Source organism: Phaenicophaeus curvirostris, chromosome 1 (assembly GCF_032191515.1).
Source record: "Phaenicophaeus curvirostris isolate KB17595 chromosome 1, BPBGC_Pcur_1.0, whole genome shotgun sequence".
In the NCBI taxonomy this organism is placed as follows: domain Eukaryota; kingdom Metazoa; phylum Chordata; class Aves; order Cuculiformes; family Cuculidae; genus Phaenicophaeus; species Phaenicophaeus curvirostris.
In genome coordinates, this window is record NC_091392.1 from 116,474,727 (window position 1) to 116,489,274 (window position 14,548).

The window sequence follows — 14,548 nt, forward strand, 5'->3', positions numbered from 1 at the left end:
TAACAGATTGCTAAGAAATAAGTAGCACTTGCAAGTGAGAGAAAGTGGCTACTGAATGACACATAAGATGTAGCTGACATCTCTTATGGAGGTTTGATTTCTTTTCTTTCCAACTTATAACATGCGTCATGAAATATCTTACTAGACCTTCCCACAGAGGAAGGCAAGGCCCTGAAAAAAAATCTTTCAAAAACAAGCCTTAAGGGAGACAGAAGAAAGTATCTCCTCTTGAGAGGGAGGATGCTTTCTCTCCTGTTCCTTCTTGCAGAAAGGCAGGCAGGTCTCATAACCCCTATCCTGCATGTCTTTGGGCCTCTCTATTACTAGAACTGTCACAGGATAATGCAGGTAACCTTAGTGCAGGTCCTGCAACATTCAGCACAGACAAGAACCTCACAGATAATTAACAAAGCGTTTAAATTGTCTGCTTTAGTGATCTAACTAAAATCCTCCATCCTGTCTCTGTCTACTTTTTAGGAGAGGATACGTGTCTAGCATTTTCTTAAATTTTGTTTTACCTGCAGAATCTTCCTCTTCAACAACGACAAGAGGTATTTCTGCTTTTGCTGTTTTGGGCTTTCTTCCTCGCCTGGCCTTCCTTCTTGAGTCTGTACTGGCACTGGCTGCATCACAAATCACTGGCTGATCCTCAGGGGGAGCCTCTGCTGCTTTCTCCGCAACAGCCTCATTTTGGCTGGTTTGGGGGGCACCTTTAGCTTGTTCCAGGTGAGTAAGCAAGTGCTCTAGGTGGATGAGAAAGAAGAAGAGATTAAGGAGGACAAAAACTGTCATGAAATAATACTTAGCAGAGACTCACTTCAAATTATTTCAAAAGCAGTCATAATACCTTCCTAAATAAGAGCATAGAGGCTATTAAACACTGAAACAATTACTCACGGGGATTGATTTTTTTTTTTAAGAGATTTGTTAGATATCACTCTAAAAAGACTGTGCTTCTGAAAATGGTTACATTTTTCCTGATGTCTAAGTTATTTAGCAGCTCAGATCCCCTTTTCAAATATAGTTCATCAAATGGTCAGAGCTCTTAAATATTTTAAGTTCTTTTGAAAACTGCATAAAATAGCTACAAATGAAATGCAGAAAAAAATTTATTTCATTACCTTTACTAAATACGTGTCATAAATACCAGATGATATCACTAAGATGGCATCACTGACCTTATACACTGCTCATGCAGTTCTCCATCCTTGATATTCCTAACATTAACATGTTACCTTCTAGACAACAGTTATGTTTCTTCTAGATTCAACGCTGCAGTTGTTTGCCCATAGACTTGCCACTGCCATATTCAAAGCATCACTGTTTTACCTTCCCCACTACCCTTTTCTTAAAGGAAAGCAAAAATTAACACCTTTATCTTATGTCATCATGGATGGGACACAGCTTCACAGTGTCCTGCTCTGGAAGAGCAGAATTTTCCTGATGTTTCTCCATACTTTCTCATCAATTTCTAGCGCTTCTTACCTGTCAGCAGCTGAGGCTCCTGGAAGACAGATAAACACACTTTACACGTCCACTGGTTGGACTCTGCTTCTGCAGCTCCATTGCCTTCTGGAGCATTCACTAAATCACAACAAGAAGAAATACTGAAAAGTTTTGAAAATGAGAAGTTGGTAAACTCTGTAGCTTTGTTTACCGTGCAGTAACTCCCCAAGTATCACAAGTTATGACGTAGGAAATATGAACATTTGAAACATCAGAACAGAGGAGATGTCAGAACAAAAACTAAATGATGCCAGGAGTGCTTCTGTAAAGTCTTGAGAGTCCATTCACCACTTTCTAAAGAACTGTGATTATCAAAGGCACAATATAAAAAAAATATAGCATCTTTAAAACCGAGGTTACCATTCCTCCTCTGGCCCAGTTGAGGACCAAATCAGAACCCTCCTTGCTCCCTGTGAAGAGCATTTTAGTGTAAGTACATTTGGATTAACAGAAGCAGGAGTGAGGACAATTAAAGCCTATTATTGAGTTTAATTAGATGCTCTATGAAATCATCATATTAATGTTTTAATTAACATATTGGTTTTAGGACAGGTGCCAGACAAAGAAAATAAAGAAGAAATTAGAGGAGAAAATGGAGTTACAATGAAAAAATTAAAAAAAGAAAAGACAAAAACAGTTAGTCTGTTCACAGTCCACTGCCTTTAAATCATTGGATGGAAAGTCTGAACCTGTCAAGAGGATCTGACAAATCTGGACTGATTCAGAGACTTTTTCAGTACATACAACGATAAACATTCCACAGTCTACAGGACTCTTCCAGAAGAGGAAGATGACACTGAAGTTAGGTTAAGTGAATGGCTGAATGGCAGCACAGGAGATTCAAACTCTGCCTCAGTTTCTGCCACAGATTTCCTGTATGATCGTTAGCAAGTTAGGTCATGTCTCTCTGCTTGATGACCCCATCTGTAATGGGATGATAAACTTCCTTTCTTTTCACTATTGGCTCTTAAACAAAAATAAAAAGATTATGTGAAGCAGAGTTGGTTCCTTGCTACTAGTTATGTTCAACATTCTGCACTACAAAGGTTTGATCTTGTCCACGCTGTAATAAATAAATAAAAAATAACTAGACAATTCAGCCACAGAAATTCCTTCTTCTGAGGCTACATAAAGAAATTCTGAGAGCTCTGTCCAGGAAAGCAAAACAAGCAAACCTAAACCCAAAGATTCTGCTTAACTTAAAAAATAATTGGTAAGCAATACAAGCTACTGTATCTGGCTCATGAAGGTGCTGCCTAGTAAAACTGAAATAGCACTGTCTGCAAAACTGAAGCCTTGAAAAACTGTCTCTCATTCTGCACTTCCCTTGCTCCTTAGCTGCCTCAAGCAGGAAGCCTACAAACCCTAGTCGTGCACTAGTTTGCCAGGGAAAGTCAAGTCCTGTTTAGATTCCCACTTCTTCAGGCTTCCAGGGCGGCTGCAAGGCCACCCAGTTTACTTGGAAGTACAGGTCTGTCAGTTGGCAACTGCTTTGTACGACTTCAGGTAAACAGTCAGAATCAAGAGGGGCATATTTTGTTTTGGTAACACCAAGGCACTACATCAGTGGGAACACTTCAGGGTTCCCAAGGTATAAAAGGCAGCATTTTCTTTCGATTGAAGGTGCACTTTCACACAGTAGGATGCAGGAGAAGCTGTTCAAATGCTTCATAGCTTCCCCCATCGCCACTCCTTTGAAATAATCAATGATGCCAGACTGAAAGCTAACGCCCAGTCAACTTCACATTTTAGCTGTGATGGTTATCCAAGTTAATTGAATGGATCTTCTGAGGAAATGCTCTGTACACAACTGCAACAACCCTCCTCCTCTTCTCCTGGCTACTTCTAGGATTAGTAAGCAAATTTTAGCCAAGAAACCTTTACAAAGAACAAACCCAGAATGGTTTTCCTTTGATCTTGATCTCTGCACTACATACTCCCGGTTTACTTTTAGATATAGCAATTTGTGTTAAGTGAGTTCTTCACTTCATTGTCCCGCTTATCAGAGATTACTGGGAGTGGGAGGTGACTGCTTTATAATCGACCTTGGGGTCTAAATTCCTATGACAACTAGTTATTCCCTGAGCCATATGTTCTTTGCCAAAACTATCTGTATTGCTTATAAGTTTATTTACATTTGAGTTCCTGTAATCTGGAACAGCATGAACTCTAATATGGTTCTGGTATTATTGTAATTTGGGGATGGCCAGTGCTCCTGTCATTTCCAAACAGCACTGTTCTTCATTCACAATCTCACGTTTTCTTCTAGAATGTGATCATTTGAACTATTACACCTAGCACAAAGAGTATGAAGATTTTCTTTGGAATTGCCCCCACCCAAACACTAACCACCTCCAAATTCATAAGCAGTTGTGGTTTTCACGAAAATCATCTGCCTAAAAGGTTTGTTGCCCCCTCTGTCACTTTTTACAACCCTCATATGTATATTAACCAGCATGCACATGAAAATAAAAATAGAAATCCAGACTTTCAAATCCTTTCTAAATTAATATTTGCTGGAAGTTATATAACTGTAATATCTCTATAGAAGTGGTACACCTAACAGCTCTTTGGATCTATAGTTGTCGTCTATGTCCCTTAAAAATACTGTAATTTTGCATACCTGCTGGATCAGCTGCTGGTGTGCTGGATTTCTTCGGTTTTTTATGGGGTAAGACAGCAGACGAAGGTTTTGAAGAGAGTTTATTTCCCTCTTTATCAGATTCTGCTACCAAGCATGGATCTGTGAAGATGAAAAACAGTTCCTTTTCTTTACTCTCCAGACTTTGATTCTCTTGCTTTGTGCTGAGGGCAGTAATCATAGTCAGAAAGTTTTGCCTCAAAGCAGGACTGAAAAATACATTCTCACGTATAATTGACTTTCTTGCGCTTGAATCTCACGCGATGTGCCTTTCATATTCTGGAGCGCATAGAGAAAGCATGGAACAGAGAAACTGGGACATACCTAAATGATATTTTTAAATACCCATATACACACAAAAATACATGAACAGATTAAACTACAGAGGAAAAATATGAAACTTCTTAGTTAAAACCAACTGGAAACATCTGAGAATTCAGAAAACTGTTAAACACATTGATTCAGCCATAGCACTTAAGAATAGGCTTATCATCAAGATCAGCCATAAAGCATGATGATGGCAATTGTTTCTCCCCAGGCAATTTATCTCCCCAAACTATATTCAGCATAGCAGTAATACCATACAGGGAGTACTCCCAACTCAAGAGCAGAAAGAAAATGCCCTTGAAGTGCTAAGGGATCATGCCTTTTAATAGTGGAAGCGCAAAAGTAGAAGAGAACAGAGGCAGAGGAACAAAAGACTCCCAGCAATTCTAATTTAGATTTTAAAAAATCCACTGCCTTTCTTTGCCAAAGCACAAGCAATCATGTGAATGGCAGTTCATTCTTGAGCTTGTCTTACTCTAGTGGGTCCCACGTAAGGCTGCATAAGATAAAAGTAATTTTCCAGAATTGTCCAACAGTTCTGAGCAAAACCAAACCATTTTCAACAATGAAATAATTGAAAAAGAACAGCTTCTTTATCAAATCTGCATATATGTTGAGACTTACACTGACACCTGGGTTCCTTTGCTCTTCTACCCAGAAATGTTTCTGATGCAATCACCAGTTCTTTAGTTAAGAACTATTTATCCAGTTTGTTCACTCTGAAGAGGCTGAATATCAACTAGGCCATCCGTTTTCAAAAACTCAGATAGATCATGGTGAAGAATCCATGCTTTCTTCTTGTAGGGCAATCAGGTATATAGGTTAGCCTGACTCTAAAGGCTAACAAACCCAAGGGCAGAGTCTATTTGATAAGCAGCACTGTCAACTACAACCACATGGGACTATCAGCCCCTATCAGGACTGGGCCCTTAGGAAGGAAAAAAAGGCCCCCACACATACCATTGGCAACACTAGTGACCTGCTTCAGCACTGGCTTTTCCATTTTTTTGGCGTAAAAAGCTGCATACCACACTCGCAGCTCAGTTCCTGGTGGGATGTCCCGGGAGGTGGTGAAGTAAATATCATTGTCGTGTTGTAGGGCAGTTAAGTTTTGATGCTCATATTCGGTGGCTGGTCGCACCATCATCATCCAGTTGCAATCATCTTCATTTGAAGTGTCAAAATACACCAGAGGACCATCCTTCTGGAACACCTGCCAAGTGAAATATGCAGATAATAAAACCCTAACAAATAATACAAAGTTAAAGAGAATTTTTACATTCTGCTTTTGCAACACCTTCTATTCAATGTACATCAGAGGCAAAACAAGCCTCAATGCTTGTATCAGGCATATTTCACGTATCAGTCACATCTTCAGATGAGTAAGCCTGAGACAGACTACCAGGGGCAGGGTGGGAACAAACTGAACTTCTGTTCTGAGAATTCTTGCTATAACCACCAGTGTCTCACAGTCTGAATGACTGAATATAGAAGAATGGAGGGGAGTCCAAACAATACACTGTGAAACACATCCACCAGCCCAAGTCACTTTTCTAAATCTTTACTTCTGAGCTAGGCATCATTGAAAAGTAAGACTGATTTCAAATTTCACTGTAGCATTTTTCCTGCCAAAATTTGTCAAGAGAAGAACAAAACAAAAACAAGACAAAAAAATGGTTTTTCTGCATGTTCCATAAACTTAATGCATATGTCACACATTAAGCAAATACAATCAAATTGAAGAGATTTCTTTAAAAAAAAATTAACTGCTTTAGTCACTGTCCCTCTTTTACCATCATACGCAGAAGGCAAAAGACAAGCAGTTTTGCTGACTGTATCCTAGCCTCATCTCCTACAAGCATGGTCACTTCAAACACAGAGAATGAGCCTCTAGTGTGGTTATTCTGTACCTTGCTCAGAGAATGGTTGTTTAACTAGTCCACCATAGGGCATGCCTAAAAGATGTCCCAAATAACCCCCTGAACAATTTTTTTTCCCCATTGTATTAGATAGCATAAACTCATCATGGCTAAAACTGACTCCTTGTTATTACTTTTAGTGTGCCATATCTTACCTTCAAAGGAAAAACTGATTCTTTTTCCAGCTTGGCAACTCTCTTGGATTCAAACGGACCAAACTGGGTACGTTTCACTAGCTGAGTCAGAGCAAACACTCCTTCAGTCCCATCCTCCAGTTGTCTTATTTCCAAATTAGAAGGCAGAGAGGATCTAAAAATGCAAGAGAGAATTGAGAAAAAAAAGTTACACATGGGTCAACACTGCAGGCACCAACGGAAGGAAAAAGTCAACATCTATTTCTCCAGTGACAGCAAAAAACCCTAAATTCTATGAGAATTTATAAATAAACAGAGGAGAAAAAAACCCAACATTTGGAGGAGGGCCAGTCAAACCAGCGATTATTTGAGAGAGCTCAACCCATAGTGAGTCCAGGCACCTGACAGGCTGCAGCTGTGGGTGCTGCCAGAGCAGTCCAATACCAGAGTGAGATACTCTCTAATGTCTTGGAAAGATCACTGGCAGCAGGAAAGGTCCCTAACAACTCAAGAAAGACAAACGTTACACCCATCTTCAAAAAAACGCCTGAAGGATGATACAAGGATCTACAGGTTTGTCAGCTTCACTTCAGTCCCTGGGAAAGTCATGGGACAAGACCTTCTGGGAGGCATTTATGGACACATGAGAAGGTGACTGGAAACAGTCACTATGGTTTCATTAAGGGCAACTGATGCCTGATGAAAGCGTTTGCCTTCCAGTATAAAATGACCAGGCCTGTGTATGAGGGCAGAGCAGTGGATGTCATTTCCCTTGACTTTAGTAAGGCTTTCAACACTTCCTCTGTAAGTTGTGATGTTATGGTATGGATGGGGACACAACTACTAGAGTAAATAACTTGTTGTGTGGCCAGGCTTAGAGGGTCATAATCAGTGGTTCTTTACCTGGAAGCCACAACAACTGGGGTACCACAGAGTTCTCTGCTGGGACCTGTACCCTTTAACATCTTCATCAATGACCTAGCTGGGGCATGGAGTGCACTCTCATCCAGTTTGCAAATCACACTAACTGGAGGACACAGTCCGCATGTCTGAGGGCAGGATTACCATCCAGAGGAACCTGAACAGCCTGGAGAGATACAATGACAGGAACCATATGAAATTCCAAGAACAAATGACAAGTCCTGCACCTGGGAAGGAAGAACCCCAGCCAGCACCAGCACCAGGAAGAAAGACTCTGGGGGTGGAGGTGGGTAGCAAGCAGGACATGAGGACATAGCATGTCCCAGCAGCAAAGGTGGCCAAATGCATCCTGGGTGGTACGAACAGCAGCCAACACATCAACAGATAGAGGCAAGTGTTTGTCCCCCATGGCCTGCACTTGCTAGAACCTATCTATTGCCTCCTGTTCTGGGCTCCCAATATGAAAAAAACACTGACAAACTGGAGTGAGGTCCAGGGGAGGACAACCAGGAGAGTCAAGAGCAGTCACTCTGTGAGGAGAGTCCAGGGAAGCAAAGCTTGATCAGCCTTGGGAAGAGATGGCTGTGGGGGGCCCAAATACACTATTATGCACAACTACAGAAACATCACTGAGGTGGAGGAGTCAGGCTCTTCCCAGGGGCTCATGACAAGAGCAGGAATAGGCATAAAAATGAAAAATGAGCAGTTTAGCCTGGATTTTAGTTCTGACTGGAATATCCTGAGACCTCTTCCAAAATGAATTATCCTACAGATCTTTGGTTATGGTCATGCTCATTTAAAAAAATAACTTCTACCCCTCCCCAAATTAACATCTTAAATGCTTATGCAGATCACAGCCCGTAAGATGAAAACCCTGGAAGTTTCCCATCTGCCTTCTAGCTCCCTTATTATAAACACTGATACATTGATTACAAGTCCTTCTGTGCTTCCAGCCTCTCTTTTTTACCAAACAAGCTGCTAAGAAGAACTATATGTAGTAAATATCGTTACTACATATTATGCACAGAGAACATCTTCCAAAAATATCACATGACTGGAACGAGCACACTGGTTTTACCGACACCAAATGCAATCTTGTTTTCTCAGGTCTGTGTTAACAGTTGAAAAGCCAAAAATAATCAGACAGGCTACTGAGTACTCTATAGAAGTTGACACTGGCAGATCTGCTTTCCTGTCTAGATGAAGAGGAATATAAAAAGACTGCAATCACAGCAATAAGCCAATTAATTGAAAAAATGCTTTCAGTTTTAGTAACAGAATATGTGAGCTCATGAGATGTTTCTTAATGCTTCTTTTCTCACCTCTGTCCATTTCAGCAGGACAGACAAAACAACATTAACATGGTTAAGCAACTGGACAGGTTTTTAAGAGATTAATATTCACTTTGTAGTTAAACTTGCCCTCAATCTCAGACAACTCAATTTCTTCTACTGCTGTGAAAAAAAAAGGCTGCAATTGTATTTCTTCTTTCCCTTTCTTATCTTACCTGTTTTCATCTGTAAACACCTCAGGAAAACAACTCTTTTTTTTTACTTTAACACAGTCATTTTTAAACTCTGTTATCAAATCCACTATCCAGCAGCCCATACTTCCACTAGGGAAAACTTAGCATCTGCATGTCAAAGAAAGGCTGAAAACTAGTGCATGCACCATATTTGTGAACATTCACAGTTGGAACTTCTGGACAGTATGCTAATTCTCCACCACATAATAAAAAGAAATATTAGTTTAACTTGTCATTGAATCTGCTTTGTATGGGCTAGAGACTTACACACAAAATTGGGCAGCGCAGTAAGAAAAGCACCTCCGTTGCCAGTTTCTATTATTCTTACAGGCATTCTGAAGTAACCCTCAAGAACAAAGTACCTGTAGTGTCAGGGCTGTTAAGACAGTACTCCCCATTAACACTTGCTGCAGGAGATGATCCACAGCAGGCTTCCAGACAGGAAGGTGGTGTCTGGCAGGAGCTTCAGGGGGTTTCCTTTCCTGGGAAGGTCCAGAAAAACAGCTAGGGCTACTGCACACGTGCAGCTAGCACACATTGTGGGGGACCAAGAGCATCCTGCCCAGGGAGCGAGGGGTCACGGCACCCATGTGGCAGACCCAACACACTCAGTGTTTGTTACAGAATGATCCTGGGAACACACAGTATGGCCTACGTAGCCAGCACGTGTCTGCGCTTTCTGCCCATGACTTCCCAAGAACTATGGAAGCCCTAAGCACACTATGTAATACAGGAAGCCATTTGAACTTTCCTCCCTTTTTGGATTTGTACTGTATCTTCATGATAGTTGCTTTTTCTCCTTATTCTTATGTTTTGCACCTTAATATGAATTTTGCTGACAATGCCTGATGTCCTTCTCTGTGAAAATCACTACTCAGTGCTGTTTTCTCCTAACTAGATTTGTCTATTTGTTTCTTTTGGCAAGCACAAATGTTTCTGCTGTGATTTCACAGATTTTCTGACACAAGCATCACCCTTAATCATTCATAAAGATTCACAATGATGAGAACAACTTGTTTGGCTTCTCACTGGAGGAACTACAGAGGTTATACCAAGCAGGAGGACATAATTATTCAGACGAATAAGAAATCCTCACATGTCTCTGATACTAATACAGTACATCTGAGGAGGAGAAAAAGTTGCAAGTACTCGACCAAGACAGAAGTCATCACCCCATCTGGAACTATGTGACTTTTTGCCAGAAACCTCAGCAAAGAAACAGAGTCCTAATCAGCAGCAAGTCATTTTTTGGCTTCAATTCATTAGAACACTTAAGTGCGTGCATTAATTTTTCTATTTAATCAAACCCCTGTGGTTTCCAAAGACTGGGACTTCACTTTTCAGCTGTCTGCATGACACCATTAAACAGCAAATACGCTTTAAAGAACTAATACAGTTAGTCAGAACTAACCCAAATGTTCCTTACCTTGCTCTACTCAATACAAAGGAGTCTTTGACTGTAACCACTGGGCCCAGTTCAGGACACTCTGAATCGTGGTACTGCCGACAGTCCTCACACCCTGCAAGAAAGCAGACAGCATACAGAAAGGTTGATGGAAAACACTTTCATAAGACAGCTGCCTCCTCATTTCAAGAGCCAGATATAAAATCTAGCACCAGACAAACTATATATAAATAAACATCTGCCTTTATATGTATCACTTAAAGGAACATGTATAATTTAACATCAAGGTGACAGCTGGCACCTGTGTAGGTGAGATAACACACAACGTGATCAGTACTATCAGAAAACAATCATTTACATTTTCTCTCCAAGGAAAGTATTATAACTGCCTTACATCCACAGTAAATATTCTGCTTAAAGTTGGCAATATTCTTCACATAAAGTATCATATCATCTAGCAGCTAGTGGAAACTATATTACTATCTTCACCAGAACCCATGCTTTTAGAAGCAGCTTGGGCAGCATGGACTTTTAGCAACAGAAAGCATAAGCTCAGTACTAGTAGTAGAACTGGCGCGGGCCTCAGCAGGATAGAAGCACACCATGGGAGCCCAGCTCTGCCCACAGCCACGCTTGGGCCACCCGTGCCCATAGCACAGGGAGAAATAACTCCAAGACATCTTCTGGTGCCTTTCCAAACAAGTCAGTTGGCTGCACAACACACTTTAGCCACTTCTTAATTCACTGTCAGCTTACCTAAACTAATTTTCAGTTTAAGTGGCTATAAATTATCCAGAACTGAATGGTTCCCAAGAAATAATTTTCAGACAAGGATGATTTGAGGCTTTCTAAAACAAGCCAACTTAACAGGGTTTCAAATGCATATACATTGCTTCACTGTGAAAAAAAGCTGTCAACCTGCCCTGCCTGATCAGCTGCTGACGCAGCTTAAGGAGAGATGATCGTACAGGGGTTATATTCCTACAGCACAATTTCCATCTGAGCTCCACACTCACCAGGGCAAGACAGGTAACCCTAGTAAGGATGCAAAGTAGAGAGTGGTTACACCCTATTTGGGAAGAGAACAAGACAAAAGCTATGCCAACCCAGGCTACATCCCCTCTGATAAAGCTACTCTGTACTCCTAATTGGAAACCTCTCTCTCCCAGTATGCTTACTGCTAAGAATTTCTGTCCCATTTTGAATTCAGGAAAGAACAATTATTAATTAATTTACACGTTTCCCATGGAGGTGGTTGAGTCACCATCCCTGGAGGCATTTAAGAGACGGGTGGATGAGGTGCTGAGGGACATGGTTTAGTGATTGATATGGATGACTGGACTCGACAATCCTGTGGGTCTTTTCCAACCTAGTGATTCTGTGATTCTGTATTTGTCCCAGTGAATTAACAAAAGGATTTCTTCTAAGACATGGAAAAGGGATTCCAAACTACAACACACAGCTCCACATCATTACTTCTTCTGGCAACCTCAACATCTTCAAAGTGAAAATCTATCTGACAAACGGCAGTACCAGCTCGTGTAATCCCCAAGCCTGGCTGCTGCTTCCTATACAGCTGCTTGCGCTGCCTTCTGGTGAACCAAGGAATGAAACAACCAGCTTTTCCCATCAGTTTATTTTTCAGCAGAATGAATTTCCCAGTCCAGTCTGCTATAAAGCACCAGACAACTGTATCAGAGGAAAGGACCAGCAGGCAAGTGCTGTCCACATAGCAGCAACATCAAATCTGAGCCTACATGCAAGTGGCCTCCTCCTGTCCTGCACTGTTTACCACCCCACCACCTCCCTCTGGTGTGCCTGTAGCTCACACTGCGCTGAGTCCTACTGAAATAATCTGGGCTAAATACAAATTTCCAAAACCAGAGTGTGGAGGCGCCACAGAGGAATGTGTAAACCAGACTGCTGAAAAGACCTGGATTATCATCCACAAAGGGTTGTCATAACCAACAGGGACAAGGAGGAACAGCAAGACTGACAGTTTCTTAAAGGGGCTTTGCTGCCAAAGAAAACAAAGCACTGCGTCATTCCCCTTATCTTTCAACTGCACCTAGGTGCCCCTCTCTCCTGCAAAGACAGCCACTGTCCAGGATCAACAAGGTGGAGACAGCACTGTCCAAAACAGCAGGCAGGAATAAACTACTTGCTTCTATCACTCCTTTGCAGATGACTGGCTGATCAAAGCAGCGAGAACATGATACTGACATTGTGTAGCACGCCTCTCAAAATCTAAGGGATGCCTTAAGGCAGACATTCCCCAAGGCTGTTACACTCACCATATGTGATGCTTACAAGAGATTATGGCCACAGAAGAAATACAAAACGGAGTATGAGATAAAAGGTAAAGTACCCTGGGAGGAGAGTAAGTATATTCACTGACTTCTGTAAAAAATATTCCAAAACTCCCTGCTGTGTATGAAATATGCATTCAATGCTGTTAACTATGGGAGCGCACAATATCATCTATAACAACCCATTTTTTCAGAATATAAACACTCTCTATACATCATGGGAAAAACTTACAGAGAGCCAAAGAAAGGTGCTAAGGGACATGGTTTAGCGTTTGATAGGAATGGTTGGACTCGATGATCCGGTGGGTCTCTTTCAACCTGGTTATTCTATGATTCTATGAAATTCAATGACCACAGCCTCCACTGGAAGGGGAAAAAATCATTTTGTGTGACACCTCCTGTTTGCGCAACTAGGGAACGGTATCGCATCCCAATCGTTGCTGCTATCCATCAGGGTCTTTTTAAGAAGGAGAAGATAAGGTAACTTCACCACTGGTATCTGCAACTTGATAAAAATGCCTATTGAGTCAATACAATTTTTTAATGAGCCCTGGTGGAGGGGAAAGGGCAACTTGCTTTCTGATATAGCTGCCATAAAGTTAATGTGCAGCTGTAGCGTGTTCCAAGGTAGAAGACTGGATGCATAAAGCACCACAGACATGCTCCATTCTGCTCTTCCCAGATCAAATGCACAGTATCTAGGGCCTTTCTGCTCATACAAGTAGGTAAGCGGGCTATACATCTCTTAGTTTTTTCCCACCGTAACTCTAGATCCTGCATGTCCAGGCTGGTGACAAAGGCAAGGCTGCAGGGCTAGTGTGCCACTGCGAAACAAGCCAAGCTCCTCCCAGCAGGGGAAGCTGCCCACCACACTTCCCAGGCACACATCACTGCAGCCTCTCTTCATGCACTATAACCCCATGAGCCCAGATCCCAGGTGACAGATGCCAGTCTGGCAACACAGAGCTGCATAGCACAAGAACACACCATGAATGCCATGAGTGAGACTTGTCAGGGCAGTCGATGCATCTCAAATTAGGCTTGTCCAGAAAGAATAACAAACCAGCGTCTTCCTCCTGTGGAGGCGCAGATCTTTAACTCAGGCTAGAGGTCAGTTCCCTACAGACTCCCCTGGTTGCTATAGCTGGCTGTATAAACAAAGGGCTTAGACTCATTTTAGGCCTTCAATCTCACTTACTTCAACCATGAAAAGCTGTTCTGCTAACTCACACTCAGAGGTCTCTTTGTGTGCTTGCCAACAAACCAGGAGAATATGTGTACTTAAAATAAGCAACCTTCTCTCTACTTCTCCATAAGCTGTCCGAGCTTCCTTTACATAAATACTTCTCCAAATAAAAACTTAGTCTGTTTTTAATTTCAAACATTCTGAGTAGACAAGCCACATCTTAAGAAGTAGATCATTTTCCTTTCTAATACTTACAAATAAACACAATCTCATCACTGCCATCTTCATCCATTTTTTTAAACCTGCCAAAATACAAAAGATAAAGTTAGTTCTGAGTTACTTTTGCTTTCCGTTATTGAAACATCCTTTTCTGGAGTAATGACATTGACTGACCCAGAGCATACCCAAACACATTACTGCTCCTGCAGGAGTGGCAGTGGAAAGTTAAAGAAATTAAAGTTGCTAGACCACTCCCCCAGTGACTGCTGTACCATTACATGTGTTGCTGAAATCATTACAATGAAGCCCAAATGTCTGTAGGTTCACAGTCATTTCTCTTGGAGGCAATGCAGTCTCATGCCATTCTACATCCGTCCTCTCGCCAGCCTCCAGCCATTCCCATGTCTCCCTGCACCCCCTGCTATAAGGTCCTGTGGAGCAGGACCCGAGGACTGA

The 14,548-nt window shown here is 41.6% G+C and overlaps 1 protein-coding gene across 1 annotated transcript in view; it reads right to left on the reverse strand.

Annotated features, from left to right (window-relative positions):
- Positions 1 to 14,548, reverse strand: part of PRDM15 (PR/SET domain 15) — a 42,416-nt gene that overhangs the window by 22,144 nt on the left and 5,724 nt on the right. The window contains exons 2-8 of the mRNA XM_069872328.1: positions 14,129 to 14,175; positions 10,400 to 10,493; positions 6,549 to 6,702; positions 5,435 to 5,687; positions 4,130 to 4,249; positions 1,486 to 1,584; positions 519 to 743 (exon numbers count right to left, since the gene is read on the reverse strand). Of these exons, the coding sequence (XP_069728429.1) occupies positions 519 to 743; positions 1,486 to 1,584; positions 4,130 to 4,249; positions 5,435 to 5,687; positions 6,549 to 6,702; positions 10,400 to 10,493; positions 14,129 to 14,165 (982 nt within the window). The 5' untranslated portion in view covers positions 14,166 to 14,175. The remainder of the gene's footprint in view (positions 1 to 518; positions 744 to 1,485; positions 1,585 to 4,129; positions 4,250 to 5,434; positions 5,688 to 6,548; positions 6,703 to 10,399; positions 10,494 to 14,128; positions 14,176 to 14,548) is intronic.